Source organism: Dioscorea cayenensis, chromosome 9 (genome assembly GCF_009730915.1).
Source record: "Dioscorea cayenensis subsp. rotundata cultivar TDr96_F1 chromosome 9, TDr96_F1_v2_PseudoChromosome.rev07_lg8_w22 25.fasta, whole genome shotgun sequence".
NCBI classification, from domain to species: Eukaryota; Viridiplantae; Streptophyta; class Magnoliopsida; order Dioscoreales; family Dioscoreaceae; genus Dioscorea; species Dioscorea cayenensis.
In genome coordinates this window covers 24,042,044-24,052,497 of record NC_052479.1, presented here as the reverse complement: position 1 = coordinate 24,052,497, position 10,454 = coordinate 24,042,044, and the positions used below count along the sequence as shown (strand labels likewise).

The window sequence follows — 10,454 nt, the reverse complement described above, 5'->3', positions numbered from 1 at the left end:
GGAGCAGCACAAATGAAAGCGAGCTTTATGGAAGAAGAGAAGCATTTTCTTTGATTTACCATATGTGACGCACAACCCATCAGCGCCATAACTCTCGACGTGATGCCACATTGAGAAAATGTTTGTGAAAATATTATGGACAATTTCTTTAATGTTGATGGGAAATCAAAGATAATTTTAAATGCAGACTTGATTTGGATTGACATGGGAATTCGTCGTCGAGAGCTTTCATCCTCGTGTATCTTCCCAAAGGCAAAACAAGACTACCTCCCGCTTCTTTCTCCATGACCAAGAAAGAAAAAGACCTATTTTGTCAAGTCTTGAAGACTATAAAGTCCTAGATGCTTACTCCCAAATCATATATCAAAATGTGTAAACTCAGGAAGAGGGCTTAAACATCATGAGTCTTTAAAATCACATGATTATCACATATTGCTTGCATGATTTAGCTGCAGTGCTTTGAGGTCATCCATGCTGCAAAGCAAGTGACTCCATGCCATTTCAGAGCTTTGTAACATATTCAAAATTATTCTACGGTAAAGTTCTTAAGGTGGAAGATCTTTGACAACCTTTCAACATCGAGCGTGATAGCTACAGTTTGTGCCACTTAGAAAAGATATTCCCACCCGCCGTTCTTCAACAGTAGTGGCAATTTGAGCTGTTCATCTACCATTGGAGTGTCCAAAATCGGTGGACCTATGTACTACTGATGGATGTATCCAATCGAGAGGCATTTAAAAGCCAAACATCTAATGATTTATTATAACACTCTTCCTTAGCCTAAACTTCCATGGAGTTAACAATTGCAACAATTCTATTGTAGGTTTTTGCTCAAATTAAAATCTTATGTGCGGAATAAACGATATCATGAAGGATCTATTGCTGAAGGATTTTTAGCAAAGGAATGTGTAACTTTTTGTTCTAGATATTTGGTTGATGTGGTAACAATATTTGATAGACCTGGGAGAAATTTAAATCAAATGCATTATGTTGCAAACTCATATTTATTTGAAAGCGGTGGAGAACCAATAGGGAAAGTTGAAGTAGCAATGTTGGATGATAGATCATGGGGCACAAGACTACATCGTTATGTATTATTTCACATGAAGCTATTGAATCACTTTTAAATGTAAGTTAAACACTCACATTTCTTAGTTTGTGGTGAGAAGTTTTTAACATTTTTATAATTACTTGTAGTGAGTATAAATATCTTGAAAGATCAAACAAGAGGTCGACATTCAAATGCTCGAGATGTCGATAGGAAATTTACAGAAACTTTTCACAATGGTTGGGAGAAACGGTAAGCAACAAGAAAATCTTATAACTTGAACAATTCTTTATTAGTATTTTTATAATTATATTCATGTAACTTGTATAGGTTTCTCATGGGAAAAATGTGTCAGAAAAATTAAATTTCATACAAGAGTCCAAATAGGATTGTTAAAGAGATATAAAGGACTGAGTCATTAATGAGCTTTCGATTCCATACTAAATCTCGAGAAAGATTTAGGCGAACTCAAAGTATCTGGATGTCTTATTACTTCTTCAACTATGAGGTGCTTATGCGAGTACTAGGGATGTTAATCCATTTGGAAGGAAATGTTGACTACTATGGGGTGCTAAATGATATAATTGAGATTAGACTACTTCAACAAGTTCAAGGTTGTGTTATTTTCGTTGTGATTGGGCTGATGTGAATAATAGTAGGGGGCTCTAAGAAAGATAGTTATGGATTTACAATGGTGAATTTCTCTCGCACAATTCACACTGGCAAACATATCTCGATGAGCCTTATGTGTTTTTCATCACTAAGTGAAGCAAGTTTTTATTCTGAAGATCCTAAAGAACCTGGTTGGTTTGTTGTGATACGTAATCAACCAAGAGAAGTGTATGACATTGGTGATGAAATAACAGATGATGGACCTCGGACTGGATGTTTCCCTTCCTCTCAAGAGAGTATCTCCAATGATAATGATGATGTTCAATGGGCACGTGTAGATGTTGACGAGGACATTTACGAGTTTTGACACTTAGCAATGTCTTACACCAATTGTAATGACTTTAATTGATCATTAAGGTAAGCCATATCTTGTTAGTAATGTCTTCTGCATACTGAGTTTCATTACTGTAATGTTCTCCTTAAAATATTACGCAAGTGTTGTTTCATAAGTATATTTTCCAAGGGTTGCATTCTTATAAATGGGAAATTGTGGTATATATATAATAGCATTAGTTTACTTTCTAGTGTACAACAATATTGGTAATAAATATTTATGTATATATATATATTGAAATATGATTATTTTAGATATACAATAATGCTAGAAATTGGTTGTCATCTTGATTTACTTCTGGTTCTCAAATTCTTGGTGTGACATGGCAGGGTTTTCATACTTGTGTTGGTTTTGGTGGGGAACGACAAACTCGTAATTGGTATACGGATCATGTTATCGAGGTATATAGTTGCCATAATTTTCACTTTCTTGTTTATATTATGATATGGTAATTTGACGTTGAATTCATTTTGTTCTAATTGTTGTTGGTTTATAGAAATTTGTTATAATGTCTATTGATTGCCATTTCTTGGATTAAATTATGCCTATTTTACATGGTACGAGTAATTATCTTAGCTAGTCTAGCTAATGTAGCATTTAGGGTGTATAATAATTATGTAATTTTTTAACTGTAATGATTTCGAATGGACTTCCATAGCTTTATTTTACTCTGCCATTAATTGATCTTTTCATGAAATAAACTGAGAAAGAATTTTTTACTCTGCCATAGCTTTATTTTACTCTGCCATTAATTGATCTTTTCAAATGGACTTCCATAGCTTTATTATACCTCATAAGTTGAATCTTGCTTATTTGGTTAAAATTCTGTATGTGGTAAGGAACATGACCTTCAACAGCTGCTAGTTGTTTTGACCAGGATCAATAAGACCATGAATCTTTTCTCCACTCCATTGTAATCTTCACTCTGGTAAAGCATTCTTACTGTGTTCATGTTTTATAAATAAGTTTTTAATTAGTTGTTGGTTTGTTTTTCCTCCTTGTTTCTGTTTCCTTTCTGAGTTGCAGGTTTTGCTGATTGCTACTAAACTGAGCACTAACTATTCAGAAGTTGAGAAAGTACCCTCCAATTCAAGATCAGAGGTTTTTTTCACTCACTAAACCCTAAGTTTTCTTGCAATTCTTCTACTAGTAAGTATAAATTAGAGAATTCATAATTGTCAGGATATCTTCAAGAAATCAATCCAGACATTTTTTTTGAACATTTTCCAAGAGAAAAAACTATGATCAAATTAAAAATTTGTTAATTTAGAGTATATAATAGATTTAGATCCTTCTCTGAAAATGGACACTTAAAAATACAGGGTTATATATGAAATTTAAACTTTTGGATTATGTGAGTTGGAAACTGTTGTTTATGTTCTCTTTTTCATCAAATTGACCAACTATTTTATCACAAAACTAATTTAATTATCAAAATGACCAACTGATGAGATCCTTGTTAACAAAATTCAACTAAATAAAAACCCAACAAAACATAATAATAATAATCTCATTAAATCCATGCTTGTGTCTCTTGTCTCCCATAATCCCATCTATTAACTGTTCATAAACTAATTAAATATACACCCACCAAACTGTTTCATATATCTCTTTAGTTATTTACCTTCTCTTTGTTCCACTTCTTGTCTTGTCTCCCTTTGATTCTTGCATGCCCACGTCCTTCTGTTCCACTGTTATATATATAGACATATATTTATGTATGTTTGGGCTTCTGTAAGGCATATGAACATATGTTAATCCTTAATGAAATTATATATTTTAAGCATAGGTTTTGTAGTGTACTTTGTATTGTATTAGTTCATAGGAACATATGTTAATCCTTAATGAAATTAGTTGGTTTCCATTTCCTGTTTGGCGAGTGATCAATATATGTACTAGCAACATGTGTTCTTGGTCCTATGAAAAGAATTATCTGGTACAATAATTTCAAAGCTACTACCAATGTTATATAATCATCAATTTCCAGTCTGTCATTATATTATATATGTCTTGCATTTCTCTTAATTTGTTTGTTTGTTTGTTTAAAATGATTAAGATTCATCAATTCTAAATTCAGAAATCAAACCCTGCAAACATTCACTAATAGCTTCTATCTGGTAAGATGACTTTTTTAGCAGTTTCATTTTATTCTTGTTGTTTATTATCTATATTATTATGTTGATTTCTTTTCTTCTCTTTCGTTTTTCTTATTGCGAGCAGCCTCAATATAAATGGGTGAGAGTTGATGATATCTCTTGGTTTCTTGTCAGCTTCAGGGTATTGTCAGCTTCAGGGTATTGTTCGTAGTTGTTTCATTCATCATCTCACCCATATAAATTACATTCACTCACATATAATAAATGTTACATTAAAATGTTATTATTTAGTTATTCTTGCTATTGTTTTCTCTGCATTTAATTCCATAGAAAACATTGAACACAGCTATGAATTTAGATGTCTAATTGTGACAACACAATGCTATCTATTCAATTCGGGTTTCCAAATATCATGTTGTTTTGGACCGAGTGCTATGCCAAAAACTATGCAAGTTTATTAGGATCAGAAACTATTGTTTGCATGCTCCAAAAGCCCCACATAAAAATGTTTGGATGCACATTAATGCTAGTGAAAATTACCAGATTGAAACCGGCAAAAAGCTCTCGACTCTTTGTTCTCGATCCCAAGTTAAATCCAAGCTTTTATTCAATGGAGTGTACTATTTTTTACCAATCCAATCAGTAAATATACTAGTGTTTGCACATAAAACACTGAATATATAAATAAATGTGACCGATGGAATTCAAGTAAAGGATGGGGAACTACTATTATTACCTTGATGACGCAAAGAGTACTGGCCATAAGGAGGCACAACAGGACAACCCCATGCATCTGCATGAATCTGAAACATGGTAAAATTCAGCGATGTCGAAAACTAGTGTATAGAAATCTGATTGGTGATTAAGATGGAGATTAGAACCGGTGAACTGAAACAATGAGTACAGTGTATAGAAATACGAAGATGTTCACCTGGTAAATAGGGGACCTGACCAAACCAGATGTGACTAATAATCTCCGGCCACTGAAATCTAATCCTACCTCATGTCTGCAGACTTTTGTGCTTTCCGGATAACAAAACCTATTGGTTTAAAGGGTTAGTTCTATTTTAACAGCATGATATGGTCAAGTTATATTATCCAATTGTTTCAATATGAAGCTGGTGATCTTTTCATTTACTCTTTTACTGCTTAGAGTTTCTCAGCTTATTTATGGTATGGTTGTCAAGGATACCAATGGCTTGAACCTTAAAAAAAAAATGAAGTATTTGATACCGTAACAGTAAAAGTAGGTAGATATTACCTACTACAGTCTCTCGACCAAAGAATTTGACGTTGGTTATGCAAGCTCCATTCAAATATCTGTAAACATTTGCTCTGTTGGTAAGAATTTCTAGAGAAAAAAAAAATATAAATATATGTATATATATATATGACTTGCAAATTGGAGCAACAGTAAGTATTTAATTTATCATCATCGTTGATGATTTTACAGGTCCATGATATATCATTGAATGATCATTAATTAATTCAGTGAAGGAGGTAGTACTAGTGATGTAGAAAATTGCAGCCACATGGTCTATGCCTGCAAAATTTATTGTTTGTTGGAGATGATAATTAATTTCATTCTTGCTTTCTCTTCTTAGGTTGAAAGAAGATCAATATTCAGTGGGTAATTCCCATCAGGGTCTACTACTGCTGCAACCAGCCAGTGCAAGTATTTTAATACCTCATAAATTTTAAGATAATTATTACAGCCTTGTGTTCTAATCCTCGTTAATTAAATTATCCAGTAAACAGGTTGTAGCTTTACCACCCAAATTTAGAGAATTTCACTCTTCAGATTGAAGAGCAATTTGTTGACCAGGATCAATTGAAGGTCAGGTAATGTTCTTCAATCTTATAACATGATCAGCTTAATATAGATGCAAATAGCTGACAAATCATTTGAGATGCAAAACCTATATTAAATCATTTGAGATGCAAACCTATATCAAATTATAGGACAGAGAGTGAGAAAGACAAACACCGAATGGATATTAAAAAAAGGAAGATATGCTTTTATTGGATTGAAATCTATTATTATTTTTTAGCACTAATATTTGTTATAGCCAATATAAATGTTTGCATCATTTTGAAAGATTTATTATTGCCTTTGCAGCAGTTGTGCAGTTTTTCAACAAGAACACCTTGATCATCCCAAGTTCAATCTTTGTAAAAAGGACAAGGTAGCCAGCTTTCTCTATAAATTATCTTTGTTGTTTTTTTCCTCATAGAATTGGGTTGCATAAATTTGGGACTTGATTTTTTTTGTAATTTTTTGTGTCCGTTCAATCTGTTCAGTAGTCTCTACATTGTTGCATATACCACAGTATAGGATGATTTCATATCCATCGCAAATTGAAGTCTGATATTTTAGGCTGCATAATTTTTTAGATGGTTGATTGCATTGCATATTTAACTTATATCGAAAACTGATATCTGAAACGCGATTTCTTTCCATAGGTTGATTGCATTGCATATTTAACTTATATTCGTCAAAACATGTGCACATGTCTGCATCTTAACTGCATATAGTTTTAAATACCAATAACTGAGCTTGAATTTCTTTAGTGGATTAATTATATTGTTAATATTTCAATTAATTCATCAAAAAATCCTTGCACATGCTCTGCATCTTAACTCGGACGCATATTAATCGAAGCTTTGAGTCGCTTATAAGCATGATTAAACCTGAAATGCTTGAACTATTAATGGAACTACAAACTCTTTTAGAAAATTGATTATAATGCATGATTTTAATTTGGAAACATACTAAATCAAATATGCAATTTGCTTATACTCCAACATCAAATAAAATTGAATTTCCATTTTTTTTTAAACAAGTCTTCAGATTAAGTCTTAAAACAGTGAAATTATGATCGATCCATCACAAACTAGAAACCATGACCACGCAAACATTAAAACTAGAAATCCATGACCACGCAAACATTAAAACTAGAAATCCCTCTCTATATTCTTTCTTAATATATTAACTTATTTTGAACTTTTTAACATGTTTTTTGTTTATATGATGTAGATAAGGGAAAAAATGCCGAAATTAAAATTGAAGTGTATGAAAATGGTTGTGTCTGATTCTGCTACAAATAGTGCTCCTAATAATGCTACTGGGTGTAACACTGGTGTGGGTGCTAGAATGAGCAACACTTGTAACTCCAATCCATCAGTCCCTCTTGGTTCTAATAGATCCGCTCCAACACTTAATGTTGCTCCTCACTGTTCAGTTCCATCATCTTCAGCTGATTCAAATCATAATGAACAAGAGGCAGAACAAAACAATAGTACCAGATTAGAGAACGTTCCCGCAGTTAATGAAGCAGAAAATTTAAATGCAGGTTAATTACATATCTTCAATTTTAATCATAGTTTATTATATTATTATTAATGTCCTCATTTCCACTGATATATAAATTATTGTAGTTGATAGAAATGGACAGCAAAAAAAAGAGGCCGAACAACTTTGAAGGAGTTGTGGTCATTACCACCAGAAGAGAGGATTGTGGTGAGTGCAAATCATTTGGGACAACCAATTGGGGCCGAAGCACAATTATTAGCAGGATTTCTCGGCATGCTTGCTCGAACTGGTCAACAAATTGGGCTCCATTATGAGAGTTGGCATAAAGTCCCAAAAACATTGAAGGATGAATTGTTCAAATTTATTGAGGTAATGCAAATGTTGCTTCTATAAATATATAAACATCAAGTTAGATTAATAAACTAAATTGTTTATAATGTCTTCATATAGTTACGATTTGCTCTTGGAATTTCGAAAGAGTATGTGCTAAAGTCTTTGGGGAAGAAATGGAGAGATTACAAGCATGATTTGAAAAAGCGTCATTTCAAACGAGAAGATGGTTTGCAAGCAAACAAAGATAAACATCCAAATGCAACCATTCGATGGCAATGGGACCAATTAGTCGATTTTTGGTATTCAAGTAAAGGAGAGGTATGTATAGTTATTTTACTTACTTTATTGAAATTATCATATCTTTATTAGTTCTAAGTTAGTATGCATGTCATTATGTAGGATTCAGAAAGGCTTGGGGTTGCTAGCAGAAAACAACAAAAATATACTCATACCTCTGGATCGAAGAGCTTTGCAAGAAAGGAAAAGGAAATGGTAAGCAAATATATATTGAGCATTAAATTGCCACTGTGAGTTATAAACGTTGTTTTTACTTTCCTTTTGTATTTTAATGATGTCTTAAAGTTAATCTCTTGATGTTTGTGATTTGAAAAAAAATTTTAAATTGTAGGAGGTTAACAGTGGAAGAAAAGTAGGACGCCTTGAATTTTTTAAAGCAACTCATACCAAAAAGGATGGTTCTCACATGAACGTGGAAACTGAACAAATTATGGTAATAATTATGTTTTAAGAATTCCTTAATTCGTAATTTGTTTTGAATTATATTATTTCTTTAAAATAATTTTTTCAATATATATAGGAGACGGCAAATGAAAAGTTAGCTGAATGTGAAACAGTAGATGAGAATATGCAGATGGTTGAAACTGAAATTCTGACAGAACTTATTGGAAAAGAACGATGTGGGTGAGTAAGAGGGGTTGGATTAGGTCCAACACCCAAAAGTTATTATGGGGGTACGAGTAGCAGAAATTATACTTCCTCAAGAACCCAATCAAGTGATTTTGCTGAGCGATTTCATCAAATGGAACAACAAATGCAACAAATGAAAGAGTGAGACCAAGAACGTGCGCAACGTGTGCAAGAACGCGAGCAAGAACGTGCTCGATATAATGCTCTTCTTGGGTTTTTACAAAATCGTTTTCCTGGAGTAACTATCCCGGGAGTTGACATAGCTAGCTCGACTTCTCAGTCACAGGTATTTCGAAAGTGCCAATGTTGTTGTGTTTGTATCTATTTTGTTATAATTTTAAATTCATTGTGGAATATAATCTTATAATTTTTTTAATTGCAGAATCAACCTTCTGGAGATTAGTAGTGGTTTTGATCATTACGTGAAACAGTGCTTTTATTTATCTCTGTTTTCCAGTTGTATTATGGAATTATTTGGAGTAAGACAAGAATCACAAACCTATAACTATTTACTAATGTTAGTTACTTTTTATTAGCTTTTGTATTATGGTGGAATACCAAAGACGTTTGTGACTTCTAATTGGCTTGAAATTATTGAACATCAACAATTGTGTTGTGTACATAAATAAGTATGAGTGATTGTTGGCATCTTGAATCTTTAATCCAGGTGTTTTACTGGTATTTCTTTTTGTAAAAATGCAAAAAAAATAAAATTCCCAAGAAATCCTATTCAAAATCAACTTTAGCGGCATTTTTAAGGAAAGCGCCGGCAACATACAACAGTAACCTGTAAATTTCGAATCCCTAATTTGATGGCGTTCTTGTAAAAAACGCCACTATTTTAGTGGTGTTTCATCACAAAAAACGCCGTTAAGGCATTAAATAATATTTATAGGTGGGCAAACTAGTGGCGTTTCTTGCTGTGAACGCCATTATTTTAGCGGCGTTTATTTTTAAAACGCCACTTAATTAGCGGCATTCAAGAATAAAATGCCACTAAATTAGTGGCGTGTTTACGGAAAAACGCCACCTAACTAGCGGCATTTTATAATTTAAACGCCGTTAAATTTGTTTTTAAAAAATTCCAATCCAGCCATTTGCCAGCGTTTTTAAAATAAAGCGCCGCCACCATAGCGGCGTTCATTTCAAAAAACGCCGGTAGTTTTCTGACTTACAGTGACCTTCATCGCCAGATTCAAGCGGCATTTATTTAATAAACTCCACTAACATGGCGCCGTTTTATTACTATAAACGCCGTTAAGTTACCGACGCTAACTTTAGCGACACTAGTCACGGCATTTTCCAAAAGTGCCGAGAGATGGATTAGCGGCGTTTATAAACGCCGCTAAAGGCTGTAAAAACGCCGCTGATAGCCTTATATGGTGTAGTACAAGAAGCATTTACCAGACCCTTATCCAACAGAGCCCATCTCCTGGCCTGTCCGCTTCGGCCATTGCACCAAGAGAAATCAGCTCCAGAGTGGGCTACTTCATTGAGGGAATTACCAGCTATAAAGTTAGAGAAAAGGTTGGCTTTATGAGCATAGTAATTATAGGAGCTACCATGATGCTTGTCAATAGATGTAATGGCTTTGAAATCTCCCAACATCACCCAAGGAACATTTGAGATTGGCCACCGGAGACAGCTCCTTCCACGGAGAATTTTGCAGGGTAATATTCTGAGCATTGTAAATTACTGAAATAAAACAATGGTTACCACAAGGCAAGGAGA

General features: G+C 33.5%; 1 protein-coding gene across 1 annotated transcript; it reads left to right on the top strand.

Moving 5' to 3' along the window:
- Positions 1-7,229: 7,229 nt before the first annotated feature.
- Positions 7,230-8,721, top strand: LOC120268596. The gene is made up of 6 exons (XM_039275923.1): positions 7,230-7,503; positions 7,606-7,790; positions 7,914-8,114; positions 8,196-8,288; positions 8,425-8,526; positions 8,614-8,721. The coding sequence occupies exons 1-6, from the start codon at positions 7,230-7,232 to the stop codon at positions 8,719-8,721; spliced, it is 963 nt and encodes a 320-aa protein (XP_039131857.1).
- The last annotated feature ends 1,733 nt before the right edge of the window (positions 8,722-10,454 follow it).